Source organism: Somniosus microcephalus, chromosome 1 (assembly GCF_052327205.1).
Source record: "Somniosus microcephalus isolate GS21.2 chromosome 1, FLI_Smic_1.0, whole genome shotgun sequence".
Classification (NCBI taxonomy): Eukaryota; Metazoa; Chordata; class Chondrichthyes; order Squaliformes; family Somniosidae; genus Somniosus; species Somniosus microcephalus.
In genome coordinates, this window is record NC_140987.1 from 215,658,048 (window position 1) to 215,683,303 (window position 25,256).

Genomic DNA, 25,256 nt, shown 5'->3' on the forward strand with positions numbered 1-25,256 from the left:
AACACTTTGGTACGAGTGATCATCGTATCATAAGATTTAGATTAGCAATGGAGAGTAACAAGGAACAATCTAGAGTGGAATGTCTAAACTGGAATAGGGCTAACTTCAATGGTATGCGAAAGGATCTAGCCAGGGTAAAATGGAACCAAAGACTGACAGGAAAAACTGTAACGGAACAATGGGTGATCTTTAATGAGATGTTCCAAGTACAGGCTAGGTACATTCCAACAAGAGGGAAGGGTAAGGGAACCAAAGCAAGGGCTCCTTGGATGATGAAACAAAAAAAGAGAGTATATGATGCATGTCAGGTGAATTCTTCAAGGGAGAACCAAACCAAATACAATAAATTGAGAGGGGAAGCGAAGATGAAAATAAGATTGGCTATGAGAGTAGAATGGTGGGAAAAGTTTTAGAAACGATAATCCAGGAAAAAATTAACAGGCACTTGGAGAGGTTTAATCTAATTAAGGAGAGCCAACATGGATTTGTAAAAGGTTGATCATGTTGGACTAATCTAATTGAATTTTTTGATGAAGTAACAGGGAGGATTTTTGAAGGGAATGCAATGGATGTTGTCTACATGGATTTTAGGAAGGCGTTTGACAAAGTACCACATAGAAGGCTGGTTAACAAAATTGAGGCTCATGGAATTGGTGGGTCAGTGGCAGCTCCGATAAGGAATTGGCTTAAGGACAGAAAACAGTGAGTTGTGGTAAATGGCTGTTTTTCAGACTGGAGGATGGTAAACAGTGGTGTTCCCCAAGGGTTAGTGCTGGGGTCACTGCTTTTTTTGATATATATATAAATGACCTGGATATTGGAATACAGAGTAGAATTTTGAAATTTGCTGATGACACTAAACTTGGGGGTGTTGCAAACAGTGAGGATGATACCAATCGACTGCAACAGGACATAGAGAGAGTAGCAGACAAGTGGCAGATGGAATTTAATACAGAGAAGTGTGAGGTGATGCATTTTGGCAGAAGGAACAGGGCGAGGCAATATACACTTAATGGCACAGTTTTAAAGAGTGTGCAGGGACAGAGGGACCTGGGAGTTAATGTGCATAGATCCTTGAAGGTGGCAGGACATATTGAGAGAGTGGTTAACAAAGCATATGGGACCTTGGGCTTCATAAATAGAGGTATTGAGTACAAAAATAGAGAAGTTATGCTGAAACTTTATAAAGCACTGGTTAAGCCACAACTGGAGTATTGCGTCCAGTTCTGGTCACCACACATTAGGAAGGATGTGAAGGCCTTTGGGAGGGTGCAGAGGAGATTTACCAGAATGGTTCCGGGGATGGGGGACCTTAGCTACAAGGACAGGTTGGAGAAGCTGGATTTGTTTTAATTAGAGCAAAGGAGGTTGAGGGGTGATTTGATAGAGGTGTACAAGATTATGACGGGTTTGGATAGGCTAGACGGAGAAAGGCTGTTCCCACTAGTTGATGGTACAGGGACTAGGGGGCACAGATTTAAGGTTTTGGGCAAGTGATACAGGGGGGACGTGAGGAAAAACTTTTTTACACAGCGAGTGGTGAGGACCTGGAACTCACTGCCGACGGAAGTGGTGGAAGCGGAGACACTCGATGTTTTCAAGGGGAGACTGGATAGGCACTTGAGGGAAATAAACTTGCAGGGCTACGGGGATAGAGCGGGGGAATGGGACTGACTGGAATACTCTACAGAGAGCCGGCACGGACTCGATGGGCCGAATGGCCTCCTTCTGTGCCGTTATGCCTCTATGGGCTAGATTTTCATTGAGGAGACGGGACTACAACTTTTGGGGTTGTAGTCCCACCTCTATCGAGTTCTAACCAACCCATGTGATTTAGACTTGATTGACCTTGTTGAGCCCGCCCAGCGGGCTCAGCAGGCCAATTAAGGGCCACCCAGCAACAGGTGACGTCACAGATTGAAATTTCATCTGTCAAGACCTTTTGACAGATGAAATATCAGCGTTTCACAGCTGTTTGAAGCTGTCAAACACTGACAATCTGTACTCCAGGTTAATTCCTTCCTCTCAGGATGATTTAGAGATCTCCCCGGAACAGAAAGCAGAGGCTGCAGATTTTGACAGCTGGTGGCCATTCTGCTTTCTGTGCCGGTGAGATGAGGGACTCCCGAGACCTGAAGGAAGGAAGTGTAAAGGTAAGTGAAACTTCTTTAAACACTTTACACAGACCAAACACACTTACCTCTGCACTCATCACTCACCTGAACACCAGACATCTCGACCCCTCTAAGCCCTTCATCCTGACGGCCCGCCTCGCTAACTTGGCGTGGTTTGGAGACGTCGGGAATCCCACATTTCAACAATGAAACTACCTGTTAACAGGCAGTTAATTGGCACTAATCCCCTTCCCACCTTGGGGAGGCGGATCCCAGTGCGGGTCGGGTACCCGCCTCCTTTGAAACTGGGATGGGGGCGGGACCCCCGATTTCGGGATTTTAAACCCCCACATGCCTCCAATCCCGACTCCACGGCCCAATGAAAATCCAGCCATGTGACTCTATGGCCTAAAAAATCGGTTGCTTTGCGCCTTCTTAGGGCGCTAACGGGGCGCAAAGCAACTAGCACCCGGGTGCGGCGCCGCCAACACCTCCCGCGAAATTCAGCAAGTTAATGGCGGTAGTAACCGTTAGCGCCCCGCGTCGCTGTGCCGCTGGCGATGACATCATTGCCATGCGCAGCGCCCCGCTCGCAATCTTTGGTAGTGTGATGAAATATTTCCATTCATCACTGCCTGTGACTGAGATCGGTTTCAGTGTCATTTCCCTTCCCCCAGACCTCATTGTATTGTGTACTGGAATGTGCTGTATTGTATACTGGAATGTGCTGTGTGTAGGGCTCCGCCCATACCTGGCCCCGTTTGTAAGCTAGTTTTCAGTCTAGCCCCAGTCTCCAGAAGGACGACATCTCTCTCGCTTACGTGTTTCGTTCTAAGTTAATGAAAGCCTTGTTTTGTTCTGCTACCTTCGAGTCTCGGAATTATTGAGGCACATCAATTTTATTAACTTATTTTCAACACTATGGATCAACTCCTGAAACCCGAACGTTTGGATTTGGATCAACATGCTCCGGACGCATCAGCATGCTTAGGACACTGGTTTGAGTGTATGGAATTCTTCCTGGACAATTCCGCAGCCGTCAAAGACGCTACGGACGCTGCAAGGATGAGACTCGGAATTCTGCGGAATTGGGTAAGCCACCGGGTTTACCCCCTCATCCAAGACGCCGAGACGTACCTGGCCGCCTGCGACATCTTAAAGGCGCATTACCAGCAGCCTACGAATGAGGTGTATGCTAGGCACCTGCTCGCCACCCGCGCACAGCGACCTGGGGAATCGGTGGAGGAGTTCCTAAGCACCCTGAAAATGCTTGGCAAAGACTGCAAGTGCCGAGATGTAAAAGCCGCAGTGTACACTGATGAGCTTGTTCGCGATGCCTTCATCACAGGCCTCAGCTCCACTTACATCCGGCAAAGACTGCTGGAAAAAACGGGGTTGGACCTGAAACAGGCTGCGGACACCGCGCGATCCCTGGATGTGGCCCAGAGAAACTCGGACGCCTACTCTTCAGTCCACGCCGCCACGTGTGCACCGAGGGCGCCGCCATCCCCGCCCGACACCGGCTGGGCCCCGCTCTCCCCCCAGAAGCCCTACGACAGCCGCGACGCGTCAGGGACCCAACTGCTACTTCTGCGGGCAGCCAAAGCACACCAGAAACCTGTGCCCGGCGAAAGGCACCACCTGCTTTAAGTGCGGTAAGAAGGGGCACTTCGGGAAGGTGTGCAGAGGGAACCCCGCCAGAAAACCAACCGCCGGAAAACCCGCCACCGCCGCGTGTGTGCCGTGGGAGCGGCCATCTTGGACGCCATCTTGCCCGACCTCGTGGGGTCCGCCATCTTGTGAGCAGACAGCGTGGACGCCATCTTGTATCGATCAGGGCCCTACAGTGGCATCGGTCACAGTGGACCAGACCAGGCCGCACCCGCTATCCAGATCAATGGTGGACATCGAGGTAAACGGGTGCCGGGTTAAATGCTTAATTGACAGTGGAAGCACGGAGAGCTTTATCCACCCAGAACTGGCACAACAACTCTCCCTAAAGGTGGTCCCTACTCAGGGTACCATCTCTATGGCTGACAAAACCCAGACATCGACCATTCTGGGTTACTGCACGGTACAATTGTGCGTTAACGGAACTGTATATGATAATTTTAAAGTATTAATCATGAAGAACCTATGTGCGAGCGTGATCTTGGGCCTGGATTTCCAGTGCAACCACCAAAGCATCACGCTCAAGTACGGTGGGTCCCAGCCGCCCCTCAGTGTGCGGTCTGGCTACCCTGAAGGTAAAGCCGCCTTCGCTATTCGCGAACCTTACCCCTAACTGCCGGCCAATAGCGACCAAAAGCAGGAGGTACAGCTGGGAGGACAGGCGATTTATCGCGACCGAGGTAGACAGGCTCCTGAAAGAGCGCATTATTGAACGCAGCAACAGCCCGTGGCGCGCCCAAGTGGTAGTGGTAAGGGGTAGCGAGAAGAAACGGATGGTGATCGACTATAGTCAAACGATCAACAGGTACACCCTACTAGACGCCTACCCGCTACCCCGCATATCAGAAATGGTGAACCAAATCGCCTAATACCGGGTGTTCTCCACCATCGACCTCAAGTCAGCGTACCACCAGCTCCCTATCAGACCAGAGGACCGCCCGTGGACCGCCCGTACACCGCCTTCGAGGCGAACGGACGCCTCTACCAATTCCTCAGAGTCCCCTTTGGGGTGACGAATGGGGTCTCGGTCTTCCAGAGGGAGATGGACCGCATGGTCGATGACCACCACTTGCAGGCAACCTTCCCCTACCTCGACAACGTCACCATCTGCGGTCACAACCAGCAGGATCACGACTCGAACCTCGAGAGGTTCCTGAAAACCGCACAAAAACTCAACCTCACCTACAACGAGGACAAGTGTGTTTACAACACCACGCGCCTCTGCATACTAGGCAGCGTGGTGGAGAATGGGGAAATCGGACCAGACCCCGACCGATTGCGCCCCCTACGGGAGCTGCCCCTGCCCAACACTCCCAAAGCCCTGAAAAGGTGCCTGGGGTTATTTTCTTATTATTCCCAATGGGTCCCCAACTACTCCGACAAAGCCCGCCCCCTCTTGAAAGCATCCTCTTTCCCGCTCTCTGCTGAGGCCCACGCCGCCTTCAAAAGCATTAAGCAGGATATTGAGCGGGCCACGCTACAGGCAGTGAACGAGAACACTCCATTTCAAGTGGAAAGTGATGCGTCTGACTTCGCCTTGGCGGCCACCCTCAACCAGGCGGGGCGGCCCGTAGCTTTCTTCTCGAGGACCCTCCAAGGGCCCGAGATCAGACACCCCTCCGTGGAAAAGGAGGCCCAAGCCATCGTGGAGGCAGTGCGCCACTGGCGCCACTACCTAGCCGGCAAACGCTTCACCCTACTTACCGACCAGCGGTCGGTAGCGTTTATGTTCAATAATAAACAGAGGGGGAAGATTAAAAATGATAAGATTCTTAGGTGGCGGATCGAGCTCTCCACCTTTGAGTACGACATCATTTACCGGCCAGGGGCCCTTAACGAATCCCCTGACGCCCTCTCACGAGGGATGTGTGCCAGCGCCACCGGGGATCGGCTACAGACCCTCCACAACGACCTCTGCCACCCAGGGGTCACGCGGCTGTTCCACTTCATAAAGTCCCGTAACTTACCCTACTCGATTGAGGAAGTTCAGCCCCTGACCAGGAACTGCCACACTTGCGCTGAGTGCAAGCCTCGGTTCTACCGCCCAGATAGAGCCCACTTAATCAAAGCTACACGGCCCTTTGAGCGGCTCAGCTTAGATTTCAAGGGCCCCCTCCCGTCCGTCGACCGCAATGTTTACTTCCTGAACATTGTGGACGAATACTCCCGGTTCCCATTCGCCTTCCCCTGCCCAGACATGACCAGCGCCACGGTCATTAAATGCCTCAACAGCCTGTTCTGCCTGTTCGGTATGCCGAGCTACATCCATACGGATAGGGGGGCGTCCTTCATGAGTGAAGAGCTACGCCAGTACATGCTGTCCAGGGGGATCGCCACGAGCCGTACCACCAGCTACAACCCCCGGGGTAACGGCCAAGTGGAGCGAGAGAACGGGACAGTATGGAAAGCAGTCACTCTAGCTCTAAGGACCAAGGGCCTCCCTATCTCCCGCTGGCAGGAAGTCCTCTCGGATGTGCTCCATTCGATACGGTCGCTATTGTGTACGGCCACTAATACCACGCCTCATGAACGAATGTTTGTCTTTCCCCGGAAATCCACCTCAGGCGTATCCATGCCGTCATGGCTCTCCACCCCAGGTCCGGTACTCGTGCGAAGGCATGTGAGGGGCCACAAGACGGACCCTCTCGTGGAGCCAGTACACCTACTCCACGCCAACCCCCAATACGCATATGTCCGGCACGCCGACGGAAGGGAGGACACCGTGTCCATAAAAGACGTCGCCCCAGCCGGCATCGACAACAACCACGGCAATAGCGGCAACGACGATCACAGCAACTCTTACCCACCCACTACTCTTTCATCACCCCCGGAAGAACACCGACCAACGGCACCCCCACCAACTACCCCTTCAACAACCCTGGCGGCACCCCCGGCAGAGACCCAGGAGGCTACCGGGGACACCCAGCCGACACCCGCGGCACCGCAACAGCCACGTCGGTCGCAGAGGACTATCAAACCCCCGAACAGACTAAATCTATAGAAGGGGTGAATGTGATGAAATATTTCCATTCATCACTGCCTGTGACTGAGATCGGTTTCAGTGTCATTTCCCTTCCCCCAGACCTCATTGTATTGTGTACTGGAATGTGCTGTATTGTATACTGGAATGTGCTGTGTGTAGGGCTCCGCCCATACCTGGCCCCGTTTGTAAGCTAGTTTTCAGTCTAGCCCCAGTCTCCAGAAGGACGACATCTCTCTCGCTTACGTGTTTCGTTCTAAGTTAATAAAAGCCTTGTTTTGTTCTGCTACCTTCGAGTCTCGGAATTATTGAGGCACATCAGGTAGCACCCCCTGACTTACTGCCGGACGCTATGTCCGACGGGATCAGGGGGGGCCTACCTGCGGCCGGGGTGGCGCTAATTAAAGGCGAGGTGCCGGGCGGCCATTTTTGTTGCTAGCCGCCTGCCAGCATCTGCCCCTGTTGCTGTCCCCGGCCTCTTGACTAGTCCCCCCACGAAGTGCCAGCTACGCTCCGTGAACCCGGCACTTCACTTGAGTGCCGGGCTCTTTTACCGGCACTCCGATCCCTGGTGGCCCAGCTGCGCTCGGCCCCTCCCCTTTAAGAAGAAACATAGAAGATAGGAGCAGGAGTAGGCCATTCGGCCCCTCTAGCCTGCTCCGCCATTCAGTGCGATCATGGCTGATCATCCAAGTTCAGTACCCGGTCCCTGCTTTCTCCCCATACCCCTTGATCCCTTTAGCCTTAAGAAATATATCCAACTCCTTGAATATATTTAATGAATTGGCCTCTACTGCCTTCTGTGGTAGAGAATTCCACAGGTTCACCACTCTCTGGGTGAAGAAATTCCTCCTCATTTCTGTCCTAAAAGGCCTACCCCTTATCCTTAGACTGTGACCCCTGGTTCTGGATTCCCCGACCATCGGGAACATCCTTCCTGCATCTAGTCTGTCCAGTCCTGTCAGAATTTTATAAGTTTCAATGAGATCCCCTCTCATTCTTCTAAACTCCAGTGAGTATAAGCCCAATCGACCCAATCTCTCCTCATACGTCATTCCTGCCATCCCAGGTATCAGCCTGGTGAATCTTCGCTGAACTCCTTCCATAGCAAGAACATCCTTCCTCAGATAAGGCAACCAAAACTGCACACAATACTCAAGATGTGGTCTCACCAAGGCCCTGTACAACTGCAGCAAGACATCCGTCCCCAGAAGGGGAGCAAGGCCTGCAGTAACACTGGCGCGACGTGCCACAGCATGTGGCGCTGCGACACGTAGCGCCGCGATATTCCCTCGGAGCGCCCCAAGAGGGAGGTAGCACCCCGCTTCCCTCTTGGGGCGCTACCGATGAATTTCAGCCGCGGGGGTGCTCATTTTTTCGGGGCGCTAAAAGTAGCACCCCGGCGAAGGTAGCGCCCCAAAGGGGGCACGACCCAATTTTTCCCCCTACGACTCACGGCACATACAATAGCATTGTTTCTGTAGCCTTGCAGCACCCATTCTTTGTTGCTTCAGTTAAGTATTTACCCAGTAGCATTCAAAATCCGTGGCAATTTTTTTTTAATTTTACAAATTGAAATGAAGTATCAGGAATTTTCTTTCTCAATGCTACAGGTACAGCATATTTTATTTTGCAGCCTATGTAAAAGTTTAACTTTTTTTGATGATTATTATTTACTTTAAAGACTAAAGCAGTTTTTTAAACTTTACAGATCAATATTTCAATGCCATTGAGGAGAAACTAAAAAAGAATGAGTTAATCCTCAAGGATGATTTAAAAATGTTGTTACATTTGTGTCAAACATCAGCAGATGTAGAAGTAGCAAAGGATGTTATTTACAGGTATGTTTTAAAAAAATTAAACATTATATAGCCCATAAATGTGAATTTCTATCCCTGCTTAAGGTGAATGGTTTTTATTCGGTTCCACTTATGTTTCCCAGGTGTGAGTCGAGACAGCGAGTGTCGGTGGCCATTTTCTTATTCCACCCCGCCAGCAAATTAGTGACTTTTAGCCAACAAAATGCTCTGATGTAAAACAGGCTTAAAATTAAATCTCAGAAAATGCTGGAAATACTCAGCAGGTCAGGCAGCATCTGTGGAGAGAGAAACAGAGTTAACGTTTCAGGGTTGATGACCGCTTGCCAGTTCTGATGAAAGGTCACAGAGCTGAAACGTTAACTCTGTTTCTCTCTCCACAGATGCTGCTTGACCTGCTGAGTGTTTCCAGCATTTTCTGGTTTTATTTCAGATTTCCAGCAGCCGCAGTATTTTGCTTTTGTTAAAATTAAATCTACTTCGTTCCTCATCTATCATTTCAATATTATCGTTGCATTGTAGCAGTTGTATTTACATTTATGAAATAATACAGTAGTACTGTGGACAAATGCAGCTACAGTGCAATCTCTGCTGTAGAATTACTTTTTCCAGCTTTTAAATAGATTTAGCCTTTCATTGGTAGACCTACTAAAAGTTACCTTGATCTCATCATTCCACTAGCCTGGTTACAAGGGGTGTGCATAGATTGTCAAGGAATTGTAGGTGTGCCATCTTATATTTTCTAATGCGTACATGCCCTTTGAATGTGTTAGGAGTATACGATCCAGTGTACATATTGTCTTGCAGAGGATGTAAGTGGAGGTGTGCTGGGGTATAATCTGATAATAAAGAATTTGATGACTTTTGGCAATACTATGATCCAGGTAGTTGTTTTGAGGTGATGGCTTCAGTTACTAATAAAATATCTGCTTTAAATCATCATGGAGCTGAAAACACCCCTCAAAATACAGAAGAAATTACTTCTGCAGAAAGCAAGCAATTGCTTCCAAATCCCAAGAGCCAATCACAAAAGCACACGGCTCCCGTTTCCCCTAACCCTCTTCAACTAAAACCCAGACCCAACTAAGGCTTCTGGCCCCAACCACAGTTTGCAGACTCCAACATAAGGGCCACAGCTGTGTGCCTAACAAAGCCTTCCCAGTCAGCCTTCCTTGCAAGCTGGCAAGATCAGTGGATGCGACAAAAGCTGATCTGTTAGCTTTCAATGTTTTAAGACCCCTGCTCAGAATACCTGAGAAATCTCCAGTGATGTTGGCAGGAGCCTTGCTGAAGCAGTAATCCTGCCAGCTGACCCATTTGTTTGAACTGCTTCCCATGCTCCTGCCCCAGCACAGTCCCACAGGGAAAGAAGCAAGCGCTGCTGCTGAAATCTGCTCACCTCTCGGGATCTTGTCAGTGGTGAAGTGACTCTCTTTCCCCTAATGAAGCTGTTGACTTGCTCTTCCACCAGACAACTAGGAAACCTGCAAAAAAACGGCAGGGTGGGAGGGGGGGACATGGAGGAAGAGGAGGGAGTTGCTAAAAATATTCTTTCCTTCTTCCCCCCCCCATCCCCACATCCCAAGAAAAAAGGAGCAGCACTATAACTTTTACTTTATTAATGTGACAGTTTAAACATACCAGAAACAAAGATGGATCAGGAACAACTGAAATGAAGTGAATACAGCAATTATATGGAGGTAATTAGTGAAGTGAGAGATAGTTTATTGCTTAACAAAGCATATGAAGCGGGATGATAGGATATTTGTTATATTAGATTATCGGGCAGTCGACCAGAACTGCGTAGTAACTTGGGTTCCAGTAATGACAATATGAGTAGTTTTGAAATTGAAATAAGAACTAACAATATGGATGTGCAATGCTAATCATAGAATGATACAGCAAAGATGGAGGCCATTCGACCCATTGGGCTGGATTTTGCTAGGGCCGGGGAGGCGGGATTGGAGGCGTGTGGGGGATAAAAATCGCAAAACTGGCGTGCGGGCCCCATCCCGCCTCCACGCAATTTTCCTAAATTCGTGTCTGCTGGTCCCGACTCTGTCCCGCCTCCAGGAGGCGGGATAGGCCCTTAAGGCCCTTAACAAGCCCTCAATTGGCTCTATAATCCCATTTTCCTAACCACTTGCAAGTTTACTCGTTTTCCCCACGTGAAACACGCCTGGTGGGAAACACACATCTGAAACCTGGCGGGAGCACAACTGGCTTGCGGAGTAGCAGCTGCAGCTCAACCATTAAATGGCAGATTTAAACAGGCTTTAATTGCAGGTGGCATAACTTTGCTCTCTCAGGTCTGGGGGATCTTTCAGAAGGCATACCCACAGCTCTGGAAGTTTGCAGCCTGACAACCATCTCCAGTGTGACCTCCTGGGAAACCCCTCTCGCCACCTTCACTGAGCGCTTCCTCAACTGAGGCATCTACCAGAAGCATGGGAGCCATTTTTGTCCTGCCCTTCTGGATATTACATGAGGCCGCCCAACAGCAGCAGCAACAACAGTTGCGCCAAGCTGCTGCTGCCCCACCTGAGGATGCACAGGCCAGAAGGGGCCAGCGCATGGAAGGCCGTCGGCGCAGGAGATACCCCCCAAACAGGGTCTACAGATGCAGGGTCAGCTACCTCAACATGTCTGAGCAGCAGTGCCAGCGACGGACTCCTCCATTCGCTCCACACTCGCAGCAACCCTGGAGACAAAACCTGCCAGAGACTCCTGCATATTTTCCTGGAGTGCCATCACCGCTGATACTGTGGATGGACCCAGAGGCAGAGGGTCAACATGCAGCTGAGCCAAGCTGGGAGAGTGCTGCGCCCTCCGACTAGGACTCTCCACTGCTGTCCCTGTCTCCACCATCTGCTGAGGCTCACTTGTGAGCTGTGATACACCAGGTGACAACACTACTCTATGTCCCGAAGGTCCCACCGAGGTGTGAGTGTCTGCGCTGGTGCTGGGTGCGTTGCCTTCTGCTGACGCTGCGCCCTCAGAGGTTGCAGCTTCCTCTGAGGAGTCTGGATGCTGAGGCTGAACCTCCTCCTGCGTCCTGGAGATGGGAGCTTGCGATGGTCCTGTGGGGGAGTAAAGGAAAGTGTCAGAGATGAGAGGCCAGGGTTACCTGCACAGTGCTTATTGCAGATGATCAGAGGTCCATCTGCTCGAGCTTCCAAGTCATTATCAGCGAGTCATGCAATGCAATTGAGAGAGTTGGAAAACTCTTCTGTCACCAGCTTGCTCTGCTGCACCGGTCTCTCCGTCCCCCACTTGTGTGTCGTCCTGGATGCCGACGATCTCCAGGATCTCCTCCTCCCATGGGGTCAGCTGGGCTAAGGAGGCTGCCCCTCCCCCGTCCTGGCTCGCTCTCTTCGGTTGTGAGCTCTCTTTTCCTGCAATGGGGGAGACAAGTGGAGTTTGAGCGAGAATGAAGGAGTGAGTGTAGAGAATCGATGGCATAGATGCTTAGAAGGAGAGAAAGATGGAGTGAGATGGCAAGACCAAGGGCCCTCCCTATGTGATGTAAGTTGTTTTCATAGCATGACAGTGATAGGGAGTGTGAGGGCTGCATAGTCCATTAGTTAGGTGAATGTGACCATAGAGAGAGAGGGAGTGGGAAAGGGTGCATGGATGTCAGTGTCAAGTGGGATGTGGAGGAAGAGATTGGTAAAGCTGAGAGCTGGTGAGGAAAGGCAATGGGGATCAGATTAAGAGTGATGGGAACATCATACTCACTTTTCCAGTGCGCAGAAGGTCATGGAAGCGTTTCCGACACTGGATCCATGTTCTGCTGGTATTCGAGCTGGCGTTCACCTGCTCTGCCACCCTCAGCCACACAGCCTTGGTTTGCTGGGGTGGCTTCTTCCTCCCCGAGGAGGGGAAGAGCACCTCCCTGCTCTCTGTCGCTCCCTCCACCAATGCCTGGAGGGCTGCCTCGTCAAATCTGGGGGATGCCTTACTCCGCTGTGTCGCCATGATTGATGATGGTAGCAGCAGCTGCCAGAGCCAGAAGCTTGGCAGTCTGCTGAAGTGAGCAAGGCTTGTGGAAGCCCTTAAATGAAGCAGCAGTGATGATGTCATCGGAGGCGAGCTTCCCACCTGAAAAGCTCACTGGCTAGGGGTTCCCACACGTGGGGAATCAATTGGGCTATAAAATCAAAATTGCATCAGTTTCCCACATCGTTCAGGATTCGTGTGGGAAACACGAAATGTGGGGAACACGACCCCAACCCGCCCCCGTAGCAAAATCCAGCCCATTGTGTCTGTGCCAGTCTTTGAAAGAGCTGTTCAATTAGTCCCACTCCCCTGATCTTTCCCCATACCCTGTAATTTTTTTCCCTTTCAAGTATTTATCCAATTCCCTTTTGAAAGTTAATGTTGAATCTGCTTACACCACCCTTTCAGGCAGATCACAACAACTTGCTGCATCACAGAGTTTCCTCATGTCGCCTCTGGTTCTTTTGCCAATTACCTTAAATCTGTGTCCTCTTGTTATTGACGCTCCTGCTACTGGAAACAGTTTCTCCTTATTTACTCTTATCAAAACCATTCATAGTTTTGAACACCTCCGTCAAATCTCCTCGTACCCTTCTCTAGTCTCTCCGCAAAACTGAAGTATTTCATCCCTGGTGCCATTCTAGTAAATCTCCTCTGCACCAACCTTCCTGTTAAGCTGGGCTGCCGCGCAGCTGCCTGGAGGTCCCATGCAGACTGATTATGGCTTTTCTATGGAAAATTTTGCATGCAAAATCGTGAATGGGCCGCGCAGCCCATTAAAGGGACCACGCACCCAAAAAAAATTAGGGGGAACGTTGCTTTGCACCTTCTCTTAAGTTTTGAAGAGAGACTCAGAGTTGAATTTATTTTTGTTAAAGAAAAGGTTGAAAAAAGACAAATTCAGGTCTTTAAAATACTGATATAACTGCAGTTATATAACTTGGACTATGAGCATAAATGTAGTACAAAATTAATGAGCCAATGCAAGAGTGGAAGGACAAGTTTAAATATGGGATAAGTTGATAAAGTACTGGCCCAGAATTTGCTGGAGCAGCGCAGCGAGTACAACAGGACATCTGGGACCAATGAAAATTAAGGATTGAGAAATAAACAGAGGAAGGACTGAGAAGGAGGGTGAATTAGAGCAGGTGAATTCAATGTCAAATCAGGTACAGAAGAGAAATGAAGAGAGAGAAAGAAAGATTGGATTAAGAGAGAGAGAAAAAAAGTCAGAAAGGAAAACTAAAACCAAAAATGTAATTTAAAATTTGACATTTTTAAAAACTCCTAAAACAATTCACAACCTGAAGGAATGAGACTCCACACTTACAATTATTCACTTTCTGGGCAAGTGAGATTGATTGGCAGCCATTAACAATTATAAAATCGTTAAAAGGGTACTTGCGCTGTTAATTACAAACTTAACTTTCTGTGGGGAGTTTAATGGGCAATTAATGTGCAATTGCAACAACTTCATGAAAATCACAGGGAGGTTAAGGGCGAGATGCCGTTTTTGCAAAGCTAACGATGGAGCAGCACAAATCGGCCAGAAACTTATGGCAATTCATAATTCATGTGGTATCTCTTCCTCACCACAAGTTGTTGGTCGATTTGTGTATTAATATATCGGGTGTCTCAGAATTTTTGTGTACAAGGCATTTTTTATGTATCGGGGTGTTGCTTTTTATATTTATGAGATCTCAGTTTTGGTGCCTTGCAGTTAGTGTGCATGGGGGCTCGCATTGCCACATAACCCTATGTGACCCCTCAATGGATTAGGCATACCCCCCCCCTAATCCAAAAACTTGGACACTCCACCATATATTAACTGCAGAAGATGAAATTTCAGATCATGGAGTGTGAGTTCATCCATGAAAGCTGCCTTTTGTGATGAGGAAGAGTTAAATATTGTTTGGAACATAGTCGTTCCTGAGCCACCTACTTGCTTTTTGGGAGGGAGCAAAAAAATGTTTTCCCACACTGTTCAAGGTTGTCCTAATGGGTCAGTACAGAAGTCAGTGCCATTGATATCCAGACAATCTTGCCATTATGATGATAGAAGACCGCAGAGTATAAAATTAAATAATTGAATTTTACTCTGCGTTTGGCACAACAGTTGTTGAGAGCTACTTAGTAATTTAATACCTGTCATGGACACTGCTATGGTTTTGTATAATTCAGTGACATTAATGTGCAGTACTCTACTTATTTACCCACAGATACCATACTGAGAACAGAAACATGGCATTTGGGGAATTTAAGTTTGGACCTCTATTTATGAGACTGTGTTATGAGTTGGGTCTAGAAGAAACTGCAGAAGAGTTGGTGAAAGACCAGGTAAAGACTGAGATTGATAGATTTTTGTTAAATAAGGGTATCATGGGAAATGGAGAAAAGGCAGGTAAATGGAGTTGAGGTACAGCTTTCATACAGACAAGAGACTTTCAGTCGTCTTCGAGGTGATTGTCAGAACATGCTTACTGGCCCAATGCTTCCATATGGTAAGGATATAAAAAGAAAAACTATATTTCTAAAAGTTAATTAAAATGTATATATAATTTAATATAGAGATTGCAAGCCATTGATGATTTTATTTATGCCATGAGACATTGTCTAATGTCCATAGTCTAACATCTACTGTAAACATTTTTATAAAAAGTGTTTATTTGCTTGTTCATTTACTGTTAAATTTGTTTGGCAGTCAAAGCCTAAAATTAATATTCTTCTACTGCTTCTGAAAGATTCAAGGAGGAGTATGTAGAGGTATGGGATAGAATTAGTAGTTAAAGCAATCTGAAGAAAAGCCTTCAGTTTGTTATCCTTGGTGCATTATCAAACTTAACTGTAGAATGGAGTACAGTAATGTAGTGATTATGTGACTGGACTAGTGCTGATCTAATCCAAGAATGTGAATTTGAATCCCACCATGGCGGTTTGAAAATTTGAATTCTGTTTATAAAAAAAAATTCTAGAAATAAAAAGCTGGTATCAGGAAAGTGACCATGAAACTATTGGTACGCCATAAAAACCCAACTGGTTCACTGATATCCTTCAGGGAAAGAAACCTGCTATCCTTACCCGGTCTGGCCACTCAGTTATATCAAACTGCTACAATGAATTTCAGTTCAAGAAAAAGGCCCACTACCACCTTCACAGGGCAGCTAGGGATGGCCAATAAATGTCAGCCTTGCCAGCAACACCCACATCCCAATACACTTTAATGTTGTGTAATAGGCTTCTTGTGTGATACTCTTAATTCATCACCTCAAATTGTTGCCTACTGTCACCACTAATGGCAGTCCTGGAGCCATTTGTCTAATGTCCACTCCAGGCACAACTCACAACTGTCCCGTTGGGTATTTTTTACACTTTAAGTGGATGTATTGCTAAAAGTTTTACTCATTTTACTAATGTAACACAGCAGCACCTCAAAATAATGCTTTCTATATGAAGCACTTTCAGACTTTTGAGCGATATGATAAGCTACCATACAAATGCAAGACTTTTTCTTTCTTTCACACAACCAGCATCATTCACATTTCTTTTGGCCAGCTTGATTAGGGGCAGCCTGTTCGCAAACAGATCATTCATTGCTTGATTGGAGAGCATAAAACTGTGGGAGGGAAAAGCTGTTTTTATATACAGCAGCAACTTGAATTTATATAGCGCCTTTAATATAGTAAAATGTCCCACGGTGCTCTACATGGGTGTTTGTGCTGCCAGTTCCTGAAGTGCTGATCTCACATCGCTGATGGCAAGACTAATGTAAACCTGCCAAATTCGCTAAGGCTGGCATTCAGGAAGACCTGGTAACAGTCGTTGCCTTCCCGGATGCTGATCTTGCTGAATCTGGCAGGTTTGCCTTGGGGTTGCTGCTGCTGTGCGAGACCTGTTTTTCAGTAATCTGCAATGAAAATGCCCCGCTGGCATCAACATAAAAGCAGTTTCAGTGTAGTCTATCTACTTTACCAGCATTTTACTTGCTCAAAACAAACAAACTCATAGTTTTTAAGCAACAACTGTTTTAATGATTGTTAATAAAGTGTTTAACCCCCATGATGGGTATTCAGTTCAGAACAATTCACACTTCTAAATTAATGTTACTGTATTTACCTTTCTGCACAAATTTACTTCGGATAAAAAGTTGTTGCACAATCCCTCTGTAGATTTCATTGAGATTAAACTGTGTATCTGCTCGTTGTGTATTAAGGGGGAAAAATTCAGTTGATTTGCGCCTCCCGTTAGCGCCTTAAGAGGTCGCTAATGGAGCGCAAAGTAACTAGCGCCCAGGCACAGCGCCACTAACGCCTCCCGTGAAATTCAGCAGGAGGTTAGCAATGGCGGTAACCGTTAGCGCCCCCGCTTCGATCTTCGGTAGCGTCCCCTGACTTACCGCCGGACGCTATGTCGGACAGGGTCAGGGGGGTGTACATGCCAGGGTGGCGCAAGTTAAAGGGGAGATGCCGAGTGGCCATTTTTGTTGCTGGCTGCCTGCCAGCACCTGCCCCCGTTGCTATCCCCGGCCTCCTGTGAAGCCCCCCCTGCGGGGTGCCGGCTGCACTCCGTGAGCCCGACACTCCTCTCGAGTGCTGGGCTCTTTTGCCGGCACTCCAATCCCTGGTGACCCAGCTGGGCCCCGGGTTGCGCTGCGCTAGGCCCCTCCCCTTTAATAAGGAGGGAAAGGCCTGTAGTACCGCGGCACGACATGCCACAGCACGTGACGTAGCGCCGCGATATTCACTCGCAGCGCCCCAAGAGGGAGGCGGGGCGCTTCCAGTAGCACCCTGCCTCCCTCTTGGGGTGCTACCAGTGAAGTTCGGGTGTGGGGGGCACTAACTTTTTCGGGGCACAAAAGGTAGCGCCCCGGCAAAGTTAGCGCCCCAAACGGGGCGTGACCCAATTTTGCTCCCCTAAAAATCAGAGTTGTTGATTTTAATGTTTTCCTTGATCATTGGGTAATTTCCATGATTTCCTTGTCACCTAGCTTCTTCCCGGGGCAGCACGGTGGCATAGCAGTTAGCACTGTTGCCTCAGCGCCAGGGACCCGGGTTCAAATCCGGCCTCGGGTGACTGTCTGTGTGGAGTTTGCACATTCTCCCCGTGTTTGCGTGGGTTTTCTCCGGGTGCTCCGGTTTCCTCCCACAGTCCAAAGATGTGCGGGTTAGGTTGATTGGCCGTGATAAAAAAAATAATTAAAAAAAAAAAATTGGCCCTTAGTGTTAGGGGGGATTAAATATGTGGGGTTACGGGGATAGGGCTTGGGTGGGATGGCTGTCGGTGTAGGGACCGGGTGCTAGGGTTTGGATGATCAGCCATGATCTCGTTGAATGGCGGAGCAGGCTCGAAGGGCCGAATGGCCTACTCCTGCTCCTAGTTTCTATGTTTCTGCGCCTTTTGTTGTTTTGTTACTACACTAATGTATTGTAGACCTTGGTAAAAAGAAACCACCAATGTTGGAAATCTGAAATAAAGGAATTAGCAGCAGGAAGATCAGCATGTGAAATAAGAAAGCTAACATTTTATGAGTAACCCACCCTCTGAGCGCTTTCTTTTAGATGCTGATTGACCTGCTGAGAGTCTCCAGCTATTTCTCTTTGAATTGCGCTATATTATGGGTTTATTTTTGTACTGTCTGCAGAGTGTTGGCAACAGTATCATTGCAAGTTAATTGGTTACTTTGTGGAATGGGAGAAAATAAAGTTGCAATAAATTGTTATTTTATGACAATATTTTCTAATAAATCAGTGAAACAGTAACCATTAAGGATCCCAAACTCGAACATCTGGAGCAGTACAAGGCCATTTGCTCCTCTAAGCTTACTGCATCCAGTGGATTGTAATTGAGCAGAATGTTTACTAGCCCTCAAGCCTAAATCCATTTAGATTCAAACTTCGATCCCTCAGTCTCCAGCGACAGAATTGTTTCTGACTCACTGACAGACTTCCCACTAGATGGCAGCTTAATCCATAATTGAAGCCTAACCTCTAATCTTACTATTCCAATTTAATTTCAAAGGTTTGCTCATTTCTACTTCACATGCACTCCGTACACACACATTTTATATTATTAAAAATCTGAATTGTATATTCAGTTAGCTTTGTTCTGACCTGTCTGATTACAGTGATCCAAGTGCAGGAATTGTTTTTGATCTCCTTTGTACTCTGTCTAATGCAGCAATGCTTTTTAAAAAAAAAAAAAAAAAATCCTAATTCAATACTCTGGGTGTGGTCTCTCTGCGATACTGCATAATAAAGAATAATAAAAGGCAAACTGAATTACCAGACAGTACGTCAATCGAGCGGTTCTGATGACATCATTAAATGTGAGAGCAGTTCTTAAGCACCTGCCGCAATCTGAGATTAAATTCCTGCCACTTTTTTGTCATGTTTAACATAAACAGAATTTAGTTTGTTTTAACTGTTCTTGCAATAAGAATGCTCAGCAAGATAGAGACAGCTTGACATGGGTGAAGGTTTCATAGAAAATAATGGAATATCACTAACGAGGAATTTGAGTCAAGACAAAGGGCACAGATTGGTACTGCAGCCTCCATAAATCTTCACAGACAGGTACTGGTCTCATCCCGTGCTAGGGGAAGGCACTAAGTGGTTCCACACCTCCACAGGGAGATGGAAATATCCACTCCTTCCCACTCTTATGACAGCAAGACATCTGTCTGCCCAGTTGGTCAGGAAATGGTCCACAGGGAAACCAAACAAGAAAACAAAGATGTCTTCTTTAGCTGAGCACACTATTAAAAACAAATTTAGATTTTTGATGTGGGATCCTGCTGTAAAATAAAGAAAATACATGAAAATTATTTTGAAATAAAATTCAAAAGATACTATTACTAGCTGAAGTGCCCGGCGGTGCCGAGGGATTTTTGAGGGCATGTTGTTGTTGGAAGAGAGAGAGAGAGAGCGCGACTGGGGGGGAAGAGAGAGTGCGACTGGGGGGGAAGAGAGAGAGCGACTGGGGGGAAGAGAGAGGGGGGGGAAGGTGGGGGAAAGGGGAGGGGGGGAAAGGGGAGGGGGGAAAGAGGAGGGGGGGAAGGGGAGGTGGAGGGGGGAGAGGGAGGGGGGAGAGGAGGTGGAGGGGGGGAGAGGAGGGGGGGGGAGGGGTGGGGGAAAGAGAGGGGAGGGGGGAGCCAGCAGACCCTCTCCCCTCTGCCGGTGATGGCTCCGCTGAGCTCCGTCCCGCCCCACGCACTGACATGCCGAGCGCAGCGCCCCGGTCAGCCCGAGTCCCGCCCTCCTGAGGCCGGGCCTGAGGTGGCTTGAGACGGCCGATTGCGGCTGGCCGGGCCCGGTTGCCTTGGTAACCCTCCTCCCCTCTCCGCCTCCCGATCTCCGAGACCGGGCCTGGGCCTGAGCGGCTTGAGACGGCCGATTGCGGCTGGCGAGCCTGGTTGCCGGGGTAACCCTCTCCGCTCCCCCCCCCCCCCCCCCCCCCGCTAACCTGCTCGCTTCTCTCTGGCCGCGCTCTGTGTGGAGCTTGCAGTGAGCCCAGCCAGCCTTTACCAAGATGGCTAGCCGCTGGTTCGGAATCGGGCCCAGCGGGGGGGTGGGGTGGGGGGTGAGGGGTGGGAGGAGGTTGCCACAAAACAATTGCCTAGGGTCCAGCATAGCTGGCAACAGATGCCCAGGCTTCGAGGCCTACCTGCAAAAACGGGGAACGGTAGGAAAATTAATGAGATTAGATAAAAGATTTAGAAAGTAATTAACTTTTTTTAAAAACAATATGTGTTTTAAAAGCAACTTTTTTTTTAAAGACGCAGAAAGCGGGAAAAAGAAATGAAAAGTTTGTAATCAAGATGGCAGCGACTCACCTCGGTTCAGAACGATAAGGCCCGCCCACACACACACCGATTGGTCGACCGTCAGGTCACCGAAGCGTAGGATTGGTCAATCGTCCCGTCACTCGACTCTAGGAGGGCCCGCCCGCACGCGCCAGGAACCCGCCCCCGCCACGCAGCGATTGGTCGACCGCCGGGTCGCTTGACCGTACGATTGGTCGACCTCGACGTCACTCAATGCTAATGAGCGGAATTTTGAACGTTTTTTGGATACCGCGGGCACAACTTTTGTCTCACCGAAACGTAAATATGCTTACAACCGTCCTGGAATCGTAAGCTTTCTTTTGATGTCACACACGTGTAGGTACGCTCTATAACTTTTGATTGTATAGCCGGACAGAGAGACAGAAAGACAGACAGAGACATACCGTTTTATATATATATAGATAAACTGCCAAGAAATAAATGCCCCTGTGACTCGGTGGTTATGTTCAACTTGTGGCACTAAGTCAAACAGACCAGGGAGATCTCTTGTCGAAGCCTAAACAGATCAGATAATGAGCAATATTTGGAACAATGTCTTTAAAGTGCAGAACTAAACTGTGTTGATTGGTAAAACTCACACTTGAGGGACAGTCTGGAGTGGTCAATACTCCAAAGCTACTCCTTACCAGAGAAATTTACAGCTACTTAGAAGATTCTGTTTTCCCTTTGCATCACGGAAATTGTATATGATACAGTTTAAATTGATTAATTTGTGCGTGATCTAATCCTAATGTCTTTTTTAAGAAACTAAATTAAAGATGTTGCTAATTTGTGAAATAAATGGACAGACATCTCGTGAGGTTAGAATAATCTGTTGCACTAAATACCAAGTATTTAGACTCTTTTAAAAAGAGAAGTAGATGGATTTTGTTACAGGATGAAAGGATAACTTAGGGACCAGGGAGCCTGAGGTTATGATAGAGGGCAGCTGACTGCAGCACTGAGCTGCTTGCTTCATGACCACATAGTGTATTGTTTCATTGAAAAATATACCCCTTGTTTATTACCCATACTAGCTTATTCAATCCATTGGGAGTACTTGAATTGATGAACACCATTTGAATTTGAATATGATTTTAAATACAACTTGAAATGGAATTTAATAACATTTTGCAAAAACAAAATCTTTAAAATGCAGTGGTCTTTGAAATTTCTAATCTTTTTCAAAGACTACATTTAAATTCTGCACAGAACTGTTTCTACACCTAATTACTGTTGCTGGTTGCTGATTGCTGCAAGATTTCTCATGAACTTGAGATCATAGTAGCTATATGATTGGTCACATTACATCCAGAAGGAGCAGGTGAGATTTCTCTTAGCCCTCAGTCCTTGGCTAAGCTACTAAGTGGAGCATGTGACAGTGTGTAGATTTTGCCCTATCAGCAACAGGGCTCCTATTGGTTAATTCTGCAGTGACCTGGACAGTGAGAAGCCAGGGAATTGGACTGTGCTGCCTTCTCCACTAAAGGAGGCTGCATGGAGATGGATACCTATGTATGGAAGGGAGAGAAATTACAAATCTTAACAATTCACTGGGCCGGATTTTGCGGTAGAAATAACTGTGTGGCTAACGGTGCTTACCGTTATTTACGTGAAGTTCAGACAGCAATTTCCGACGACCGCACATGCGCAGTTAAATGTGGAAACCAGGAAGATACTGTCCGAAATGTCCTGCTCCTCCAAAAGCTGCCCGATAATGGTATCTCGCCGAGAGAATCACTACACCTGATAAATACAAATTAAAATCATCAGAAAAAGTTAGAGCTTGTTCATTCCAGTCTAAGTACCCTTTTAACTGTATGTCAAACAACCTCTCTGGCACTGAAAATTAACTTTTACAAGTGTGGAGTCTCATTCCTTCTGATATTAATTATTGTTGGAGATTTTAAAAAAAATGTTTTTTTACTTTTTATTTCTGTCTCTTTTTCTCTCAATCCAGTCTTTCCTTCCCTCTCTTTATTTCTCTTTCCGTACCTGTTTTGATAATGGCCTGTAATTTACGGTCAGCAGTGAAGCAAGGGCGATCTCTGTGGAGAGAACTTTAGCTTCCTTGACGTGAAATTGATTGTAGTGCTGTCAAAAGGGGAACTCCAGCGAAGAGCAGCAGTGATGTCATCAAGTTGTCTAAGCAGCGAATCACATTGAAGAATTCTCACAGACAGCAAACCAGGAAATGAAAAGCACTGATTATCTGTACTTTTAAAAAATGTCACAGAGCGAAATAAAGATTGGGACATACACATGGGGTTAAGGTAGAAGCTGAAATATCCTGAACAAACTTTAAAAAGTATATATATTTTTTAAAAATCTAGTAGTTTTTATCATAATGGATTTAACATTCCACAAATATAAAATTAGTTTTTAAGGCCAGAACGGTTGTTAGCAGTCAATATGCTATTAAAACCCCAGTTACACCTATTCCAACAAGGCTTAACATTTAATGGGGGTGTTTAACAGCGATATTAGTGCAGAAAAGCTTAAATTTTCATCTGATTTCACGGATTGCCTGCTCGGGGAGAGGGGTGGTGGGTGGTGCCACAGCATATCCTGTGGCAGAGCAGTGAATAACTGACCACAACTTTAGGATTTCCACGTTTAGCCACGCATGCACTAAATCTTGAAGTTGCAGTCAGTTTCAGAGGGGTAAGGACGGCGAACGCTGATAGTTCGCCATCATTACCCACCGCAGGCCATTATTCTAACTGACACTTCCTGGTTTAGACTCTGCACAGCTCATTAACGATTCTTCAATCTGATTGGTCAAGGAGATATACAGTTGCTTGCCCTGTTTGTCTTGTTTTGCACACTTTGTACAAAAATAATAAATTGCAGGACAACGGAGTATTACAGTTTAACTCTTTTATGAAGCATCAGGTCTGTCTTACTCACAGCAGTACAGTGGGGACAAGATGGAGTCAGGACCCCTTACAGATGCCTGCAGGCCAATGACAACTCAGCATGTGATCACATGTGAATATAATAGGTATTCCTTATAGATGCCTGCGGGCCAATGATAATTCAGTATGCAAATGTTACATATCCTTTTAAAAGGAAAATGTTATGTGTTACTTTTAAACTTTTCTTCTACATAATGTTCTCGGTAGCATAAACATATAAGTAAACTCAGCATTTAACTAGCACTGAAAACATCTCAACATTTCAAAAACGATGTACAGTTTTTTTTAGGGCAGCGATCCGCCTACACCCTTTGACAGTTCACAAGTCAAGGATAACTCTAGGCTTGACCTCTCATCTCGACCTTGTGTGATATGGAACTGAGCATGCTCCTGAATCGGTCAATAAATCAGGTTCAGGTTAAGTATGATGTGTTTTGTGTATTGCTCTGTTCATCACACTCTGTTGAACTGATCCTCTCGTCGGAATGACGGTGTTGTTCCTTGGTGTTCAGGAGGTGCCTGCGATTGCGGCGGTACACCTGTCCTTCTGGGGTGCGGACGTGATACGATCGCTCAGTGTCAGCTGGCTGGATGACGATGCTGGCTTCCAATAGTCATGCTCCTGGATTCTGACGGATTCTCCATTGTGCAGTGGCGGCAGTAGTTTAGCTGACCTGCCATAGTATCTCTTTTGGTGTTGCTGTCTTTGTACACGTTTTGCATGCACTTGCTTGCAGCTGACGACCTGCCAGAGCCTGTCTGGGATACGGTGAGGTATCATGGGCTCTTTGACATTTGATGGGCGGCGTTCTAGACAAATGGAACATTTTCCGACAATGTCCTCAATGTGTTTGCACATTCCGGGCCAAAACATAATGTCACGTGCTCTTTGTTTGCATTTTTCCATGCCCATATGTCCAGCATGAATTTTTGTCAACATCTCTTCTCTGAGACTGGTAGGAATGATGATTTTCTCCCCTTTGAAGACGATTCTGTTGATTTGTGACAGTTCGTCTCTGTGGTTCCAGAATTCAGATACGCTCTGGGGCATTTCCTACTTTCCTCAGGCCATCCTTCATGTATGACTTTGCTCAGCAGTGCGAGTTGTGCATCTTTCTCTGTTCCTGCTCGGATCTCCTTCCGTTTTGAGTCACTCACAGGTAGGCTGTTGTACACCATGTGCACCTGCACATCCATTACTTCACTGAGGCTGCTGTCCTGGTAGCTAAGAGACTTTCTGGAGAGCGTGTTTGCGACAGGAATGTCTTTGCCTGGACGGTGAATGATTCTGAAGTCATACTTCTGCAGCTGAAGGATCATTCTCTGTAGCCTTGGTGGGGCTGCAGCTAGTGGTTTCCTCATGATTGACTCGAGGGGCTTGTGGTTGGATTCCACAATGACTTGTTGGCCATGGACGTACTGGTGGAAACGCTTACTTCCAAACAGAATTGCATCTAGCTCTTTCCCGATTTGAGCATAGTTGATTTCACTGTCTGTGAGAGATCCGGAAGCGTAGCCGATGGGCTTTCCCTCCTGCAGTAATACTGCACCTAGTCCGTACTTTGACGCGTCCACTTGTAGTCTGAGCTCTTTGTTGGGGTTGAAGTAGGCAAGAACTGGTCCTGGTTCTCTGGTGATTAGGTCTTTCATTTTCTGAAATGCTGTGTCATGTTGGATAGCAAAATACTGCAGATATTGGAAATCCGAAATAACAACAGAAAATGCTGGAAAAGCTCAGCAGGTCAGGCAACATCCGTGGAGAGAAATTTGAGTTGACGTTTTGGGTCGAACCCTTCTTCAAAACTGGAAAGAAAAGAAAATAGATCGAAGACAGGGCTGCGATCGGACAAAAGAAGTGAAAGAAACAAAAGAAGTAAAAGAGACAATGAAAGGTATTAGAAGCTAGACGAGATGGTAATAGGCTGAGATTAGGTGTAA

The 25,256-nt window shown here is 47.3% G+C and overlaps 1 protein-coding gene across 4 annotated transcripts in view; it reads left to right on the forward strand.

Moving 5' to 3' along the window:
• Positions 1-25,256, forward strand: part of ptcd2 (pentatricopeptide repeat domain 2) — a 62,155-nt gene that overhangs the window by 12,305 nt on the left and 24,594 nt on the right. For 3 of the 4 annotated variants that reach the window (XM_085989976.1, XM_085989983.1, XM_085989990.1), the window contains exons 3-4: positions 8,477-8,606; positions 14,801-14,918. In XM_085989976.1, coding sequence (XP_085846102.1) covers positions 8,477-8,606; positions 14,801-14,918 — 248 coding nt within the window. Of the gene's footprint in view, positions 1-8,476; positions 8,607-14,800; positions 14,919-25,256 lie in introns of those variants that run through there. The other variant, XM_085990001.1, reaches the window with a different exon arrangement.